Genomic DNA, 14,407 nt, shown 5'->3' on the forward strand with positions numbered 1-14,407 from the left:
AATGGTGGTTTTCTGTATTTAATCAGCAATTTTCAGTTTGATTTTGGTTGCTTTTCGGTCAAAAGAACATCAGTTGGCACTTGGAGAGCTGCTGCTTCAAGTCATCATCTGGATTTGATCACTTGGTCTTTGCCTAAAACGCAGAAGAATGTTTCAGCATCTCAGATGGAATCTCATATGGGGGGGGGGGGGGGGCAGGGGGGATTTCGGGGGGGATTTGAACTCGCCTGCTGTTTCCCCTGGGGCTGGGGTTTCCTAGTTGCCCCCGGTGAGGCGCGGGCTGGTGCCGCAGGCAGGGCTGCCCTCGTACACCAGCCGCTGTCCAGGAGCGCGGCCTCGGCCTCGTAGCTGCTCCTCTCTGACTCCGTGGCCACGGGACACAGCTCCTGGCTGCACCACCTGAACAGAGAAGGCAGTTTGTCGTCCGAGCCCCGGCCCGCAGACGGTGCCGGTTTCAACTTGAGATCTGCCCGGTTTGGATCCCTCCCGGCGCTGCTAGAACGGAGATTCCCCGCGGCAGGGAAAAGCCACGACGTTGACAGCGACCGACCCAGAAGATGGTTTGTCTCTCATCTACGACGACGTGAAGGTTGGCTCTCATGGTGGCAGGGGGCTGGGTCGCTCAGAGGGGCAGCGCAATGCGGCGTTGCACGAGAAATCATCTGAAGCAGGGCCGGAGGAGGTTTTTCTTACCTTTGAGCAGCAGAGATGTCTGCGGAGGAAGCGTCAGGCCGAGCTGCGTGTTCAATTAGAAGAGCTCCTGTGGGAGAGTAGGGGACATCACTGATGTCCAGCCAACGCAGCAAGGGCTCGTGGAAGTGGGTGGTGGCTACTTCTCACAGCACTTGCCAGGCTGAGCTGCCTCAGTTTGAGAGCAGGTGGGGACTGAGATTTCTTTACGACTCCGGCCTTTACCCACAACGGGGGCCGTTCCAGGGCTGATTCCTAGCCCTCTCCTGGTCTGAAATCCATCATCCTGTCTTTCCCGCTACCTGCATAGATCCTTGCTAGCGTGTAGGAGAAGTCTCTTGCTGCTAGCTCCATGGTCACCGTCCCCTTTGAACTGGCTGCTTGCAGGAACCGTGCGAGGCTGTTGCTGGCATCCCGCGTTTGCTTCACGGCGGGTTCCAGTCCCGCAGTGCTCGAAGCCAACTCCAGTTTTTTCTGCAAGGAAAACAATCGCAGGAAGAATGTGACAGTGTATTTACCTTCCACGAGGAAACGGCGCTGGTGAAATCCCGAGCACGCCCAGCAACTGCCAACAAAAAAGCTTAAATGAAGGTGGCTGTAACTGGCACCGCCGTGGGCGGAGGGGCCGGTGCCAAAAGGGAGCTCACGGCCCGGCCTGGGGGATGGAGGATTCCTCCGAGCCAGACCCAGCACGGGGCTGTTCCCGTGCTGGACCGGATCGCATCCCCAGTTCTCTCCGACCTGTGTCAGGCTCTAATCGTGCGTGATCTCCCCCGTTTTTATATTTCACTTCTGTTAAGATGCTGGGGGCTGTGTCCAGGCAGGGAGATGCAGATTGAAAGGAGCTTTTCTCTGCAAGTCGTGACCGTGAGGGAGGCCCAGGACCAGCGCCTCCCTTCTGATAGACATCAGGCCTTTAACTCTGTCCAAAAGCTCCCCCGGTTGAGTTCAGCTCCCGTTTCTCCCGTGTCCCCAACACCTTGTGAAAGCACAAGTGATAATCCGCCGAGAGAGTCGGAAAGAGTTGTTCTTTTGACACGGCACCCCCGCCATGCCTGCCTGGGTGTAAGCGGCCGAGGCCGGCCTTTAATCTGCCCTTCCCACGTGTCGTGGTTTGGGCCTGGTTGGCAGCCAACCACAACGCAGCCGCTCTCTCTCCCTTCCCCTCTGGCAATGAGAAGGGACAGAGAGCCAGGCTTGGGGTTCAAGATAGGACTGGATGGGGAAAAAAAACCCTTTATGGTCACGAGCAAAAGGCAGACTCGTTAGGGGAAGAAAAAAAAAGAACATACATTTATTACAGACACTAACAACACCTAACAGAGTAGGGCAGTGAGAAGCATTGCCACATCTTGAGAACACCTTCCCCCCACCCCTCCCTTCCTCCCGGGCTCAGCTCTGCTCCCGATATCTCTACCTCCTCCCCCAGTGGCGCAGGGGCAGGGAATGGGGGGTGCAGGCAGTGCTGCCAATTCCTTCATGTTCGGTGAGGGGAGTGTCCAAAACTTGTCCCCCCTGCTCCATCGTGGTCCCCCTCTCACAGCAGACAGTCCTCCACAAACTTTCTCCGACATGAGTCCCTCCCACGGGCCGCAGCGTTCCCCACACTGCTCCGTCATGGGCCACTAACTTCCTCCGACTGGATTCCCTCCCACGGCTGCAGCCCTTCCCGAGCTGCTCCGGCGTGGGACTCCCGCATGCTGCAATCCTCCCAGCGCTGAATTACAGCAGTGGGGCTGCCTTTTCCCACGAGACCCCGGCCTTCTTCAGGCACAGCACCTTGACCACCTAAGCAGGAGCAACAGGCCATAAATCAGTGTCTGCTCCCCTGTAGATCTCCATGGGTGGGGGGGGGGCCGCCCTGCCGTCTCCCCACAGGATACAGGGGGGTCTCTGCTCCGGCACACCTCCCCCTCCTTTCTTCCTCTGTTCCTCCACTGACCTTGGTGTTCATGCAGCTGCAGCAACTCCTCCTCACAAGTCCCACTGCCCGTCACCACGTCCCTTCTTAAATATATTATCAGAGAGCGCAGCTGATGGGCTCAGTTTCAGGTGGAGCTGACGTGGAGCTGGGGAGCTTCGAGAAGCTTCTCCCAGGGGGCCGCCCTGATAGCTCCCCCCCTCCCCTGCCACCAAAAAAACTCCACCACTCACCCAACCCAGGACACCACGTTATCCCCTCTTAGGAGGGATCCGAGGGGAAGAGCGCCTTCTGCGCGGGGCTGCCAGGCCGGGCTGCCAGCTCTCGCCCCCGCAGCCGTCCCCGACCCCCGGCGCTGCTGCGGCGAAGCCCTCGCCGGCGGGCTCAGCCCCGCAGCTCCTGCGCTGCCGTAACGTCTGTACAATACCCAGCCCCGTCCCCGCAGTAGAGCCAAAGGATTGCCTCGGGCAGAAGCGCAAAAAGGAACCCCCCGTATTTAAGGAGCAGGTGGTAGGAGGTGCTTTGCGTTAATTAGTCTCATTTGCAGGTTATTTATGAAGCTAAAGCCTGCAAGTATCTGCTGCGCAGAACGGATTTTTTACGTTTTGGAGGCTTTCAAGTGCTGAACTGCTCATGCAGTTCCTTTTGCTAGTACGTGGAAATGCAGCTGATTTGCACAGCGGGACTTCGGCCCGAGCCCGGTTTTGTTTTCTGCAGTAAGTCTGTGCATGACACCTTCTGCCTGACCGTCGCCCTGTATTTTCTGACTATTCATACAAGAAAAACACAATCCTCAATGGATGCTATTCTGTGCTCCAGGCAAAGCGGTACATAAATACTCACAGCATATGCTGTGCAAATGCAAAAACATCACCGTTAAAGCAGTTAGGTCTAGTGCCAAGATAAAGTCCAAAGAACCCTCCAAGCCACAGAATGCTAATAAGAGGTTTTAAAAGTAGCTTGGAGCTTGTTGCTAACAAGGATCAAAGACCCCAAAGGCACAAACACGTTCCCAGCAGCTTGGGCGGATGCCAGCAGCGCACAGGCCAAGCGCAGAGACGACGTTTGCGCTTCTGCCAGCACCCTTGTGCTGGTGGCTGGGGTACGAACGGCCCCGTCCCACGCTGCCTTGCTTTTTAAGGTTTAAAGTCCTTTTAGTATGGACCAGGAATACAAAAGCGTCATTTTAACTTCAGGGGGAATAAAAAAAAAAAAAAAAGACGTTGTATTCTCTTTGCTCACCAATAATTTACACTTTTTTTTTTTTTTTTTCTGTATTACGCTCACTCTTTTCCTAACCAAAAGCACTGAATCTTCTGAAAGATCAAGCTGTTTTTTTTCCACACCCTCCCCTGCATTTGAGAGCGAGAGGCTGGAGGGCTGCTTCGGGGACGGTGCCTGAGGCAGAAGCAGCTCCTGTTTTCTCTCCTGCACGTTGATCTGCTCCAGTGCCTGTGGTGTGTAACTGGCGGGAGGCACACGCACACGGCGTCGCTGTGCCGGTTGTACGGGTCTTTTCTGGCTGAAATCGTGAGAGAGCAAAAGAGCTCTAGAGCCCCAGTATTTCCGATTCCTTCATATTTTTTACTGAGGAATTTTAAGATGCCACTCGTGTCTTTGCTCTCACTAGCTAGCAAGCAAGAGTGTCAGAATGGTTTTTACTTAAAAGATTAATCGTAAGTATTTAAAAATACAGCATCCAAAACAGGGCTAGAAGCACAAGGCTCATATTAATGCTTCAAGCAAAAACGTAGTCTCACTTTTAATAACCTACATTTATTTCCTGCTGTGTTAGAATTGTGGTTATGGTCTGGAAAGGACCTGAGAACACGATCACATGTCTTAGATTGTATGTCCGATTTACAGCTAGAGTTTCAGCCCTACACAGTCATTCCTGATGCGTAAGACAGTTGATTCTGAGCTCTGCAAGATGTTTGCAGGGCTGGCGTTCAGAAACACAGCTGTACTGTGATGTGACCGAATTTCACCTGAAGTGCCTAAAATGCAGTGATCAAATAATTCCCCAGTGCTATTTTAGAGACGCTTTTTCAGGCTGTAATTGAAATCTAAAGTACACTTAATGCTCAAAATTCCAGCTAGTAAGTTTTTAGTGTAACATGAAATGACTGTCCCTGCGCAGTATCCACCCGAAACTGCCAGCAGGGCTGAGCTGGAATCCAGGACTGTCTCACACTTCTTCTTGCCAAATTCCCCTGAGGCTTTGCAGACTAATTACCTCTGGACAGGGTGGTTTGTAACCAACTTGCCTGCATATCAGCCACCCTAAAAATTCAGGTTCTCATAATCACATTGTGCAAGGATGAGGAAAGTAGCTGTATTTGCCTTTTCCTGAGGATAATTACATTGGATTCCTGCTCCTAGATCACAGCACCATCAGCGTTGGGTTTCCCACCGTCAGCAGAGGCAACTGACCCAGGATAAAAGCAAAAATAGGTGGCAGTGAGGTCAGGGGGGAGGTTACTCTGAGAGACCTTCAGAGAACAAAGTGCTGTGCTGTACTAACAGAGTACTAACGCTGCGTTCTCCAAAGCAGCCTGTCATTGGGCACAAATCCTGCAAACAGAGAACCTTGGTGGACAAACATAAAATCAATTGTACTAGTTTTGTGTGCATCAGTAAAAAGGAAATGGATTGGAGCAGTAAAAATCCCTTTATGAAGGGCTAAATTATTTCCTTACGAGACGGGAATGGGAAGGATGTTTCAAAATGAGCCAGACTCCCATAGACTGAAAGAATTTGGACACCTGGAGCTCGAAAATCTAAAGGATGTTTCAAAATGAGCCAGACTCCATAGACTGAAAGAATTTGGACACCTGGAGCTCAAAAAGAGGTTGTTTATCACCTGTGAGTGAAACCCTGATTCTGATGTAGAAACTCGGCACGTTCCCGCCCGCTCCTGCAGAAATACCTCCCAGTCTGCCTTCCCAGTGCCAAAGGGAAAAGATTTCTGAGTTGTCCAGGTTAAATTCCCGACGGTCTAATAAATCCAGAATCAGTGCATCAACACTGCTCTCCCAGCTCAGCCCATTCCAGCCACCCTCTGTGGAAATGGAGGCAGCCTCAGTGTGCCATGAACAGCAACTGCAATGGCACTTACCAGAATTTATTTTAAAGTCAGGGCTTGCTTGTTCACCCTCCTGTCTCATATACAGTGTGATTTGCGGGAGTACAAGAGCAGTGATGAGCTTGTTAATTAATAAATCTCAGTACTTGATGTTACTGCTGTGCAGGGACCGGCTCTGAATCGCACTGCTGTGTTCTTCAAAGCTGCTCTGATTATCCAGTGGTTCGGGAGCTGGAGGGGCCCTCTCAGCTCCACCAGTGAGTTGCTCTGAGGACTGCAGTACGGCCCCTTTGTGGGGTGTTTGTTTAAATAAGCCTCAGTGTAAGCCTGTGGAGGCTGGCTTCTTTCCAAGTTATTTTTAGAGCCTACTGCTGGCTCCTTTCCTTCTCCGCTCCGTTACCTTCCGTGTCAGACTAAGCTGCTCTTTATCAACAGCTGGACCAGCCGGCTCTTTAATTAGCAGGTGTGCTCCGTCCTGCTTATGAGCAGATTTGGGTTTCTTGTTTGGCAGTCAAATTTTTGAGGCATTTTTCCTTTATCAAAAGTTGTCCGAGAGGGTGGCAAGAAGACACTGGTCTCTGGAGGCCAGAGCCGTGCTCTGTGCAGAGCACAGCCGAGTCGGGGCTTTGAAACGCACCCGAAGTTGCCAACTGCAGCCGCTGGCGAGGAGGAGTCGGGTTCTCGCTCGTGTGTTTTTGAAAGACCTATCCAGCTGTCAGCGCTGCGGGGAGGGCAGCGACCCAGACCCTGCCCTTCTCATGGTGGCTGGGTGAGGAAGTGAAGGCTACACGTAGGCAGACCCAGCACCCCGGGTGCCCAGGATCCCCTCACCGTAACTGGGCGAACATAATCGGGATTTTGATGTCACCTCTGAGAGAGCACCCTCCGATACGCCATCGTGCCTCTCAGGCTGGTCCCTGTCTCCCTTTACGGGACACCTCAAGCCAGCTGATGCTCGTTTGCCTTCCTGAAATTCTGAGCTGCTCTGATCCCTCTGTGACTGCCTGTCATCTGAGCACCTTGAAAAGAGCAGCCTGGAGGTAAAGCCAGAGGACGGCAAATCTCAAGATGCAGCAGTGGAATTCCTTTGGCTCTTTCCATCTCCTCAGTGGGAATAAAAATAGAAAGTCATAATGCAGTAGGTAGCCCTAGTGAAGGTTTAATATTCATCGGTCTTGTGGTGTTTTTCCAGTTAAGAAACAAAACCACAGAATTATTTTGGATTCAGGAAGGTGACTCTTTCACGTTAAAAATATACTTGATACCTGTCATGAGGAACTCGTGACAGTGCAAACTCTTCACTGCTGAGATGAAAGTACCTGCATTTTTTGCAGTACACAAGGATCCCAAATTGAGCACTGTCTGCTTTCTGCTTTTGTAAGTGCTATTTAAAGAGCAGAATTGTAAGACACCTTCTGAATACCTGTCTAAAGCTTTCAGTTTGGTCATATTCCCTGCCAGTCTCAGCTAGGAGGAGCATGAACACCAAATCAGACTCTGCCAAGGTGGGAAAAATCAGGCTGACGGGTGCTCTTGGTGTGGGCTCACCTGCACTGTGGAGAAGAACACAGTCATCACCTGTCCTTGACTCTTGGTGAGGGATCGCAGGACATCAAGTGACAGGATATTTGTTGTCCCCTCCCATATGGACAGCACCTGTGGGAGAGCACGAAGGAGCCTTTTGGTGTGACTGCGGTAAAGAAAGGGGAACGTGAGGAAACAAAGCCATGAGGCAGAGCTAAGGGCTATCAAGGCCATCTCCAGCGATGTCTTGCTCTCCACAAGTGGAGTGGAGCAGTGGTGGTGAGAGCGTGGAGCCCAGCTCCATTACTGAGCTAGGAAACAACCCCAGCACCGGGAACAAACCATGTCCCCTCCCTGGCGACGACTGGGCTCGGCAGGAAGGCAACTAGGAAAGAGCTGCCACACCTGGGGCGACTCTGGGGAGGACTGTGTTTTCCCTTGAGCATGTTTTTAGCAGGTGACCGTGGGGTACTCTGCAGGGGACAAGGTGGCACGTGGGAGCTTCTCCTGCTGCTTTCTTACCAGAGCATCGCGGACGATGACCGGCAAGCCGGTATCCTCCATGTAGCCTTGTCCTCCAAAACTCTCCATTGCCTCAACAGCAACAGCAGAAGCCTGCAAAATGCAGAGAGCTGACGTGATCCACCTTGCACAGGGGAAAGAGCGGCCAGAAATCTCCAACATCACCCAGCGGTTCCTGCTGGGATGGGACTGACTGGCTCCCGCTGATTTGCAGAGGCAGATTGCTCATTCTATGCAGGAGGAGCAGCCCCAGGGAACGAAGACTTGAGTAACACCGAGAGAAGATCTGCAGGAGCAGTCAGACCTTGGGAGAAGATCCAGAGACAGTCTGTCTCAATACAGTCCTCTCTAGGTAAGGATAAACCTGTGGTTTGCTTGGTACACGGGAGTACGTGTCTCTAGTCCAGGAGTCTTTACCTTCTACTTGCCCCTGGTGTGTCAGCTTCTGTGTATTTAAGCAATCAGCGGAGGGACAGACCCCTGAGGTTAAGGTTAAGCTATTAACACCTTCTCTTCTATTTATTCGTAACTAGGGAATGATATTCCCTGTGGCTCAGTGCCCCCTCAGTACGGGGCAGCCTCAGCAGCATTCCTCCGTGGCACCTGGAGTACTTCACAGCCAGGGCTGGCTCTGTCCGTTGATCAGGCAGCTGATCTGTGGCCTTGAGAGCAAAGGGACAAGTCTGCCACCCACAAAGTCCAGCCTTGGTGCAGAGCAGCAGTCGCTGCAAGCCCTGCAGCTAGAGGTCACTGCCCATATCCACTGCTACCACCACGGCCCTTCACGCCGGCCCCGTTAATCACTCCTCCTTCCAGTTCTGTGGTTGCTGATGTGCCATACGGCCCCACCCCGGGGCTGATCAAACTGCTTGCTCCATACCTGCTTCCCAGTGTACAGTTTGGCGACCGGTATCAGCAGCCTCAAGAGACACTGGTCTTGCTCGCTCGCCATGTTGGTTTCTGCAAGTCCAAGGAGACGAACGATCTCCATCAGCAGGAGGAACGCCCCTCGGGTCTGCACCTGCAAGCAGAGGAGTGGAGAGCTTCACTGGCAGGGATCTTTGGCTCGGGCTGCTTCCAGCCTGGGCTGCTGGGCTGCCATGAGACTATCTCGGAGGGGTGCGCAATACTAGCACCTGGGCAAAATGCCACCCCTGCCCATACAGACCCACGGCTTCTGGGACCGTCGTGGTTTAGGCCTGGTTGGCAGCCAACCACCACGCAGCAGCTCTCTCTCCCTTCCCCTCCGGCAATGAGAAGGGACAGAGAGCCAGGCTTGGGGTTCGAGATAGGACTGGGATGGGGAAAATCCCCCTTTTATGGTCCGAGCAAAAGGCAGACTCGTTAGGGAAAGAAAAAAAGAACATACATTTATTACAGACACTAACAACACCTAACAGAATAGTACAGTGAGAAGCATTGCCACATCTTGAGAACACCTTCCCCACCCCTCCCTTCTTCCCGGGCTCAGCTCTGCTCCCGATATCTCTACCTCCTCCCCCAGTGGCGCAGGGGCAGGGAATGGGGGGTGCAGTCAGCTGCCACTTCTCTTATCTTCGGTGAGGGGAGTGTCCAAAACTTCTTCCCCCTACTCCATCGTGGTCCCCCTCTCACAGAGACAGTCCTCCACAAACTTTCTCCGACATGAGTCCCTCCCATGGGCCGCAGCGTTCCCCACACTGCTCCGTCATGGGTCACTAACTTCCTCCGACTGGATTCTCCCATGGCTGCAGCCCTTCCCGAGCTGCTCCGGCGTGGGACTCCCCCGCATGCTGCAATCCTCCCAGCGCTGAATTACAGCAGTGGGGCTGCCTTTTCCCATGAGACCCGGCCTTCTTTGGGCACAGCACCTTGACCACCTAAGCAGGAGCAACAGGCCACAAATCATGTCTGCTCCACCATAGATCTCCATGGGTGGCAGGGGGGGATGCCCTGCCATCTCCCCACAGGATACAGGGGGGTCTCTGCTCGGCACACCTCCCCCTCCTTTCTTCCTCCGTTCCTCCACTGACCTTGGTGTTCATGCAGCTGCAGCAACTCCTCCCACAAGTCCCACTGCCCGTCACCAGTCCCTTCTTAAATACGTTATCACAGAGGTGCAGCTGATGGGCTCAGTTTCCAAACAGAAGTGGAGCTCGTGGAGCTGGGGGAGCTTCAAGAAGCTTCTCACAGGGGGCCACCCCTATAGCCCCTCCCCTGCCACCAAAAAACTCCACCACTCACTCAACCCAGGACAGAGACAAAGACCACCGACCAGCCAAGGCACAAAGCATGAAATATTAAAGGCGGTCTGGAGCCGCCGCTCTTGGACGCTGCAATCCAGCGTGAGGAAAGGGGCAATGCCATTTCATCAAGCCTCCTCGGAGCCTTATCAAAGCTCCTGTCAGGCATCCAGGTCACAAATCCACATCCCTTCCACGGGTAAGGGACATGAGACCACGCATCTGATGGTCAAGCTCTGAGCACCAGGATCAGCAAGATCTCTGACAGATTTTGTGCTGAGCAACTTACTTCCTGGCAGCTGTGATTTAGGAAGCATCGGGATGTGGAGCTCTGTAGCCCCTGTGCATCATGACGTGTTGTGGGACTATATAGGATCTGGCCTTTCCTTCAGAGGTAGGTTCTGGCCACAGGCTAAGAGATGCTGCAGCTTTAAGTTACGTTTGACAGACATCGGCCACTTTCCCTCTCCCTACCTTGCAAGAGGATTTTCAAATACTGTTTTAAAATTTTGCATGAACCTACTGCAGCCCAAGGGCAAGCGTTGGTGTTACACCACTTGAAAGAAGTAGTGCCTGGATGGGTGAGAACTGTGCGCCACCTTTCTGAAGTTTTATTAGGGGTGGAAAGCCACCCATGTCCTGTGGATTTAGTGAGCTGCTACAGCTTAGCTTTGTGGTGAAACTGTGAGACGTTCTGCAGTGAGCGAAGGCCCGCCCGTGAAATTCCAACCAAAGCCCAGGGCCAGAGTGCCAATTCACACTGCTCTCCCCTCCACTGTTACTGCCTTAGATGACATTCACATCTAGAGGCTGTACTCAAGCTCGGTGTCTTGCGGTGATGAGCACTGTGCAGGTACACAGTGGAGACAAACTTCTCAGAAGCTGAGGTGCTCAGTGACTACTCAGGAATTCTTCTGGCCTGCTGGGAACCGCTCATCTCCTGGCGGCGTGAGCTACCGGGGAGGTCGGAGGAGTCTCCATCAGTCTCAGACAAGAGTCTGTTAACTGCAGTTTAGGAGACTGGTGCTGGAGCTCTGATGCCAATAACCAACTTCAGAGGTCACGGCATATCACAGCGGGTGCATGCATCACCTCTGGCACTCCTCTCAGGGTAGCTCCTAGGTAGTTGTTTAGGATAACCTAGCAGAGAAGCTAGGTCTACTGTCAGATCGAATCCCACTAGAATATGGCAATTCCCTTGTGTCATACATCTCACTGTAGCAGGAAGAGCCTTCTACAGCTGACTTGCACACAGAGGCAGGCTGGCTGTGCTCATTAGACACCAAGGATCTCTGCCCTCACTCCTCACCAACAGGTTCAGCTCGGTTCTCAGAAGCCTCACCTCCATCCGGGCTATCGTCTGCATGTGTAGGGGATGGTCCTTGAGGAGCTTCCCAAAGGCAACTCGCCTACGGGCATATTCCCTGCTCAGACTGATCATCCTAGAGAGAATACAGCCAGGGAGAGCAGTCAGACCAGCAGCCTTCCACTTCTGAGCTCTCCCTTCCAGCCACCCCCACTGGAAGAACCCTGCTCAGCTGTCCCACACCAGCCTAGGTCACCCACCCACAGACTTCACCAGCATTGCTGGCTTCCAGACCCGTGCCTGCAAAGGCATCAGATGTCAGCTGGCTGCAATGCTGAGCATTGCAAAGCCCCCTTGTCCTGCTAAGCTCCTCCCTCAGCTCCGGGGGGATCCATGCCGCCTTCACCTTCTCATGGAAGCTACTGCACTGATGACATTGTGGATCCGAGTTATGTTCAGCATGTTGGAGATGGTGGCCACTCCACGACCCTCTGCAGAGATCTGAAAGCATCAAGGAACAAAGGCTGGTGTAAGCCTTTCGCACAGCCCGGAAGCGGACGCATATCTAAGTAATCGACAGACAGACAGACAGAGGCTGTCCACTCTGTTTCTGTCCGTCCTCCGGCACCACAAAGATCTGCTTGCTTTAAAATGCGGCTGTCTCATTTTAGCCAAGTCTGTGGCAGGACCACAGAGGTGGCTTTGGAGAATATGTTAGCATGATCAGTTGTGGTCCCTGCTGCTTGCTTGCTGCATGCTACGCAGAACTGTCCCTCAGAGGCAGCTAGATTAGGGAAATGATCAGCCTAAAATTTTTTTTTTTTTCTTCCCTCCCGTCTTTTCCTGAGCTCCTCTCAGCTCTGTCCCCCACGCAGCCCCACTGGTGAAGTGTTCTGTGAAGTGCAGAAGTGCAAAAGGAGGAAGAAAGGGAACTTTTTCAGCTGGTATCACTGCCCAAACCCCCACGAGTGCTCTGCTGTGCCAGGCCAGCTCAGTCCCCAGAGGAGGTGAAGCCTTGCTTACTAGCTCTGCTTTAGCTCCATCTAGCCATAGCTCTGCTGTTGCCATCTGCCGCGTGCCCAATTTGTCCTTCAGCCTTTGCACTTGGATGCTGTTCAGCTTCCCCTCCTCGTCTTGAACCTTCAGGAAGAACAGGGACAGGCCGCCGGAACCCTGGGGCCACAGAAAAGCATGCAAAGAGCATTTCATTACAATGAAACAAGGACGAAAAAGGTGAAGGTGCTCCTTCACCTGGTTCTGCCATCAAACAAACCTGTTTGACTTCTCCTTCAGCATCTTCTACCCTGGCCAGGGTTAATGTCATATCAGAATCAGCAGCTGATGTAAACCATTTAAAACCATAGAGACGATATGTACCATCTGGCTGCTTTCTGGCCACTGTCTCGGTGCCGTTAGCTGCAAGAAGGGAGATGATCATCTTGGCTTTATGGGAACTTCTGTATGCTGATATTCAGTTCAAGCAGCAGCAGCTCTTCCAGGTCACCTCTTGCTATCAAGTTGGAGTATGGAATAGCTGCTAATCTCTTTCATTGACCCTGGCTAAGAAATGCAGCTAGAGTTAAGTACTAGAAAGGAAACATGCTCTGCTTAACCGCGAGCCTTTCCAGCAACTGCTCTGGACTAGCAGCTGGTAATGGCAGTACTTCATAAGCAGCACACACCATGGTGTATAATCCAATGCCTTCGTTTCTTTAGGAGCTACCATGGCCAAGAACAACAAAGGGTGCTATGGAATCAGGAGTCCTGCAGTGATGCATTTCTTTCGCTCCACAGCTGACCCTTTCACTTCTTCCACCAGGAAACCAACTGCAGCTTCATCAGATGCAGGTAACTCCCCTTCCACATTTCTGTCTCTGCAGCAGAGTTCTGAGGTTTCCTGGTTCATCACCCTATTACTAACCAAGGAAAAGAAGCTGAAGGCCAAGAATGCTTTCTCCGTCCCAACTGGGATGGGTCTGATTGTCTTGCTCAAGGTTTAGATTATAGAGCTGGACATCAGCATGTTATCTGTGCAAGGAACACAGCTCTGTACCTGCCTGTGTGTACTGCATGCATTGGTGGACAGAAGCAGAGCTATGCAGAGGACCTGGATGATTTCCACTGAAGTTACCTAAACCAGCTGCCTGGCTTTAGAAGTTCCCTACACCCTCCATTTTCTCAGTTCTCACTAACACATCTAGCTGCAGCTGCAGTTCCTTCCCACCTCACAGCACATACCAACATCAGAGCCTCCCCTGCGCTCGGTCATCCACTGGCCAGAGGTCCAGAATTTCGCGGGATCACGGGATGTCAGATGGTCAAAAGCGTTTTTCAGCGATCCAGGAATACCTAGTGACTGTTTTGGGGGGTGGGAAGGAAACTCAGATGACCGTAACACAGTAGATGAAATCAGACAGTTGCCTTAGCTAACACTGGTGTGCGTTGGCTCAGAACAGGCAGCCTGGGGCACGGCGTGTCCTGCGCCGCGGTGCACCTGCGTGTACGGCTGCTGGAGCGCTGCACAGGCAGAAGGTGCAGAATTGTGCTTGCAAAGGGGGGTGCTGAGCATCTCCCCCCCCCCCCCCCCCCCCCCAGATTTCTGCACCACTAGGCAATCTGGACAGAGAGCTTTCAAAACAGCACATGTGCCAGGGTATTGCCATACGTTCATATACTCTGGATGTCACCAACACCCAAAGAGACACAGGGAAGAGGTAACTGCTTTATGCTTTTTTTTTGTTTGTTTGTTTTTATTGAATTAAAATGGCCAGGGCTAGCTACTTACGGGCTAACTTTCCATTGCAATCCTGCATAGCCACTGACATAGTGCAAAGGGTGTCATTAAAATGCATAGCCAAATCTTCAGACTGGGGAAATTCTTGCTAGCTTGGTTAATATTTACATCAGGTATGGATCTGGCCCAATACATTTAACTGCCATTCCACACAAGGAACAGGAAAACAAACTATCTTGTAGTAAAAACATATGGGACACCTTTCAAACTACCTGCAGTGCCACAGGTTTTACGTGCAGCAAAGGCCTTATCGTACACAGTGTTGTAAGTGAACGTAAAAGCTAGCCTGGGCACAAAGACTTTGTATCTCAAGGGGAAAGGCAGTGGGAGACAGAGCTGAGTC

The 14,407-nt window shown here is 52.4% G+C and overlaps 1 protein-coding gene across 2 annotated transcripts in view; it reads right to left on the minus strand.

Moving 5' to 3' along the window:
• The window catches only part of LOC104355961 (acyl-CoA dehydrogenase family member 11), a 20,338-nt gene continuing 5,931 nt past the window's right edge, over positions 1-14,407 (minus strand). The window contains exons 5-16 of one of the 2 annotated variants that reach the window (XM_042805486.1): positions 13,509-13,626; positions 12,544-12,686; positions 12,294-12,443; positions 11,677-11,771; positions 11,307-11,406; positions 8,623-8,763; positions 7,743-7,835; positions 7,245-7,352; positions 993-1,164; positions 694-760; positions 228-399; positions 1-133 (exon numbers count right to left, since the gene is read on the minus strand). In XM_042805486.1, coding sequence (XP_042661420.1) covers positions 119-133; positions 228-399; positions 694-760; positions 993-1,164; positions 7,245-7,352; positions 7,743-7,835; positions 8,623-8,763; positions 11,307-11,406; positions 11,677-11,771; positions 12,294-12,443; positions 12,544-12,686; positions 13,509-13,626 — 1,374 coding nt within the window. In that variant the 3' untranslated portion in view covers positions 1-118. Of the gene's footprint in view, positions 134-227; positions 400-693; positions 761-992; positions 1,165-3,894; positions 4,134-7,244; positions 7,353-7,742; positions 7,836-8,622; positions 8,764-11,306; positions 11,407-11,676; positions 11,772-12,293; positions 12,444-12,543; positions 12,687-13,508; positions 13,627-14,407 lie in introns of those variants that run through there. The other variant, XM_032995163.2, reaches the window with a different exon arrangement.

Source organism: Tyto alba, unplaced genomic scaffold (assembly GCF_018691265.1).
Source record: "Tyto alba isolate M040663 unplaced genomic scaffold, T.alba_DEE_v4.0 Super-Scaffold_44, whole genome shotgun sequence".
Lineage (NCBI taxonomy): Eukaryota > Metazoa > Chordata > Aves > Strigiformes > Tytonidae > Tyto > Tyto alba.